We start from the raw sequence: 3783 nt of genomic DNA on the forward strand, positions 1-3783 counted from the left end.
CAATGGGGAATGACTCCTGTGAGTAAGGGCTTCACCATTGGACTTTGGGAATCCCCAAAGGCGACGGACGTGGCTGCTGCTCCATCCCTGACTGTGGATGTGCTGACAACCTAGAGTGAATTCTGGGGTGTTTCCTGGTAGCAGCCAGGCTCACCCAGGTGTTTTTGATTAGACACAGGAAAATGAGTTTTGTCTGTCATCTGCCACGATGTACAAGACTTTGAAAGATGACATTGCTCGTACTGACATCAGTAGGATTACCTTCTGGGCTAGGGACTTGCTTGTTTTCATCAAGTTACCATCAGGAAAAGGGAAGACTTGACCTGATAATCCAATTCAAGGCTCTAGAGGGAAAGGAAGGTAGCCCGAAGCACAGAAATCAGAGTGTGGCTTTCTTGGAGTTTTGGCAAAGGAAGCAGGGCAACAGACTCTTTTCCAAAACTGCTTCTTGACCAGTCATTGTCAATGGCAGTGTTAGGCTTCCCCCAGTGTTTCTGTGTTGGAGGTTAGAGCTGCTTGTCCTGGGGGCTCCTGTACAGAGCTTGACTTTTAAACGATGCTTTTGTGCAACAACGTCATCTCCTCTCTTTTCAAATGTCATTTCCCTGCAGCCACTGCCGAGGGAATGGCTCCGCCACAAAGGATCCTCTTTCCCCCGGAGAAGCTTTGCCTGGATTGGCAGCAAAGACAGAGAGCTGGAGCAGGACTCCACAACCTGGGCAATACGTGCTACCTCAACTCCGTCCTGCAGTGCCTGACGTACACACCCCCTCTCGCCAACTACCTGCTCTCTCGGGAGCACAGCTGCTCGTGTCAGTACTTTTATCAACAGCTCCTTGCAAATCTGGTGGGCTCTTCCCAAGGATTCCCAGCATCTGGAATTTGATTGAGGAGAAAAGCAGCCCTCCTCTCTCAATCCCCCGAGTTGGTGTTCTTTGAACACGCAAGCCTAGAAGCCCCTTGTCCTATCTCGGTGTATTCATCTTCAGAAAGGCCCCTCTTTCTAGCCCCTGCTCTCGGTCCCCATTCCTGCAAGTTAAACTCTCTTTGCTTCTTGCACAGAAAACTTTTGTCAGTTCAGCATCCCTCTGAAGAAAGTTTTCTATGCACTACAATGTCCCAGTGGGCCATTGGCACCTTGGGAGAAGAGGAGCGGGGGCTGTTCTTGTAACTTCAGGATCTCCATTAGGTTTCCCACCGCTCTGGAGATCTTGCTAACCCGAGACGCTTCCCTCCCTCCCTTCCTCTTCAGGTCGCCAGCAAGGCTTCTGCATGATGTGCAGAATGGAAGCACACGTTAACAAGGTCCTGCATTCCTCAGCCAGTGCCATCCAGCCTTGGAGTGTTGTCAATGTCCTCACACGTGAGTCATTTCAGGTGCTTTTACAGGTTTCCTTCCCTTCCTGTGGGGGACAACTCCTAACTTCTTCTTTCTTAGGAATAGGAGAACATTTCCAGCATGGCATGCAGGAAGACGCCCACGAGTTCTTACGCTGCACTGTCGATGCCATGCAGAGAGCTTGTCTGAGTGGAAGCAACGAGTAAGCACAAGCAAATTACCTCTTCCATGCTCCTGAGCTCTTTGGACTCCTTGATGCACTCCCATCAAAGAAACCCTACAGCCAGGGTTTTCAGACAAAGCAAAACTCCTGGAGGAGATAACTCTCTGCCCTACTTCTGAGCTCCCTGCCTTACCCTTTCTTTCCAGCTTGGATGTCTCTTCTCAAGCAACTACCATCGTCCACCAAATATTTGGGGGCATGCTGAGATCCAGAGGTACTTTTCCATGACTATCGCTCTGCTTGGAATTGTCTGGGTCCTTCTGTCTGCCTGTGATAAACAGCTGATCGTGTGACTGGCGTAGCAGGTATGGAGGCCGTAAACCGGCACAGTCAGTCGACTTCCCCTGTCGCTGAGCATTTTGATTTGCCTTCCAGTCACGTGCTTGAGCTGCAAAGCCGTTTCCGATTCCTACGAGGCCTTCCTGGATCTTCCTTTGGAGATAAATGTAAGAGGGTTTGTAACTGGGATTCAAGACATCCCAAGGCCCCCGTAGCTTTCCAGAATAAACGCAGGTGGTGTAAAACCATATACTGCAAAGCCAAGAGAAGAGAGCTTGGTGGTGGGTGGGGAGTGGAATGGACTGTGTCCTTCTGGGGAGGCCATGGCAGTGGTCTCCCTGTAGGTGCGGGCTTTAAGCGGGACAAGCACACATTATCCTCCCTGCACCCTTGATGGACTCTCCTCCTTCTTCCCTTTGCCCTCCCTCAACACCCCTCTGGCTCCCAGGCTGATGGGTTGTGTTGTTTTCATTCTGATGACCCTGCACCCCATCAGTAGCTGAACTGAGTGGTGCCACAGAGAGGTCGCTTTGATAGCCCTGGGCATTCCTGGGAAATGAGGAAATGTTCAGCATAATACCCTCTTTCTGCCTCCTTCTGGACACTGCTTGTGGGTTCACAGTGGGTCTCCTCAGCCTCAGCTACCTGCGCCTTCTTGGCAGCTCTTAGCCAAGTGTTTGGGCGAGGGCGTTTCCCCGAGCTCAGTGCTCTCCTTTCTCCCTCCTCCAGGCAGCCTCCTCTGTCACCACAGCTCTGGAGGACTTTGTGAAACCCGAGCAGCTGGATGGGGAAAACTGCTTTAAATGTAGCAAGTAAGATGATTACTAACGCCATATTAATGCTAGATCCTTCCTGAAGGTGCTGCATGTCATCGTGCAGAAGTCCTCTTTTCATGGAGGTTTAATGCACAGTAATGGGCAGCAGCTGTTGTTTAATCTGGCACTTATGGTTCTGAATAGCCTTAAAACAGCGTCAGGATGTGTGAGACAGGAAAGCTTGTCTTGCCTTCTGGCGGGGAAAAAGGGTGCCCTTCAGCATCTGGCTCTGTGCTTGCTTTCAAGGTGTGACAAGATGGTTGCTGCCTCCAAGAGGTTTACAATCCATCGTGTGCCCAAGGTTCTCACCATGTGTCTGAAAAGGTTTGAACATCTCACCGGCAGGAAGATCAGCAAGGTGTGTACGCAATTGGATGGACTCTGCTCTGTCAGAGCTGCTTTGGCCAAGAACAGTTTCCTGCCACCCAAACCATGACATGTTGAAGGCTAGTCCATGTACTAGCTCAGGATCATTTCTGAGCCCTCTTGGTCTCTCTGTAGGTGGTGGAGTATCCCGAGTACTTGGATCTTTGGCCATACACATCTCGGACAGCAGGAGAACCGCTCCTCTACGCCTTATATGCTGTCCTGGTACATAGCGGTGGCAGCTGTCATGCAGGACACTATTTCTGCTACACCAAGGTCAAGAGCAACTTCCTTCCTAGCAGGGGAAAAATGTGTGCTGGGGAAGGCAAACTTTCACAGCAGTGTTACTGGCAGCCAAGGTTCTGGGGGAGAAGGTCTCCTTACCGGCTGCGTTGGAGTTGTTTTGGCGTGCTCTTGGTTCGGTAGTTTTCTGCCTGTGTTATCACTGAGAAACCAGGCAGTTCCTCTCCAGCTATCGATGCCTTTCTTTGCAGGCCAGCGATGGACTGTGGTACAAGATGAACGATGCATCTGTGGAGGGTTCTGACATCAACACAGTTCTCAGGCAGCAAGCCTATCTACTGTTTTATGTCAGGTAATAACCAGTGCTAAAATGTGTTCCGAATACGTTTCCTTCTCCTGGCTTTGCTCTTTTTCTTCTCATCCTCCTGAGTGTTTCTCTTTTGGTCCTAGGAGACAGTTCCTACCTGCATCATTCAGTGCTGTCAAGTCTGAACTACCTCACCTCCGTCCTTACCTTT

The 3783-nt window shown here is 50.5% G+C and overlaps 1 protein-coding gene across 1 annotated transcript; it reads left to right on the forward strand.

The window, feature by feature from the left end:
• Window positions 1-625: 625 nt before the first annotated feature.
• LOC148052417 (ubiquitin carboxyl-terminal hydrolase 42-like) lies at window positions 626-2657 on the forward strand. The gene is made up of 6 exons (XM_087730122.1): window positions 626-812; window positions 1253-1363; window positions 1439-1541; window positions 1709-1776; window positions 1938-2008; window positions 2571-2657. Exons 1-6 carry the CDS (start codon window positions 626-628, stop codon window positions 2655-2657), a joined length of 627 nt encoding a protein of 208 aa, XP_087586248.1.
• Window positions 2658-3783: the final 1126 nt, after the last annotated feature.

The sequence above is a fragment of the Nipponia nippon genome, unplaced genomic scaffold (assembly GCF_047370975.1).
Source record: "Nipponia nippon isolate SJK-2023a ecotype South Korea unplaced genomic scaffold, ASM4737097v1 scaffold_48, whole genome shotgun sequence".
Classification (NCBI taxonomy): Eukaryota; Metazoa; Chordata; class Aves; order Pelecaniformes; family Threskiornithidae; genus Nipponia; species Nipponia nippon.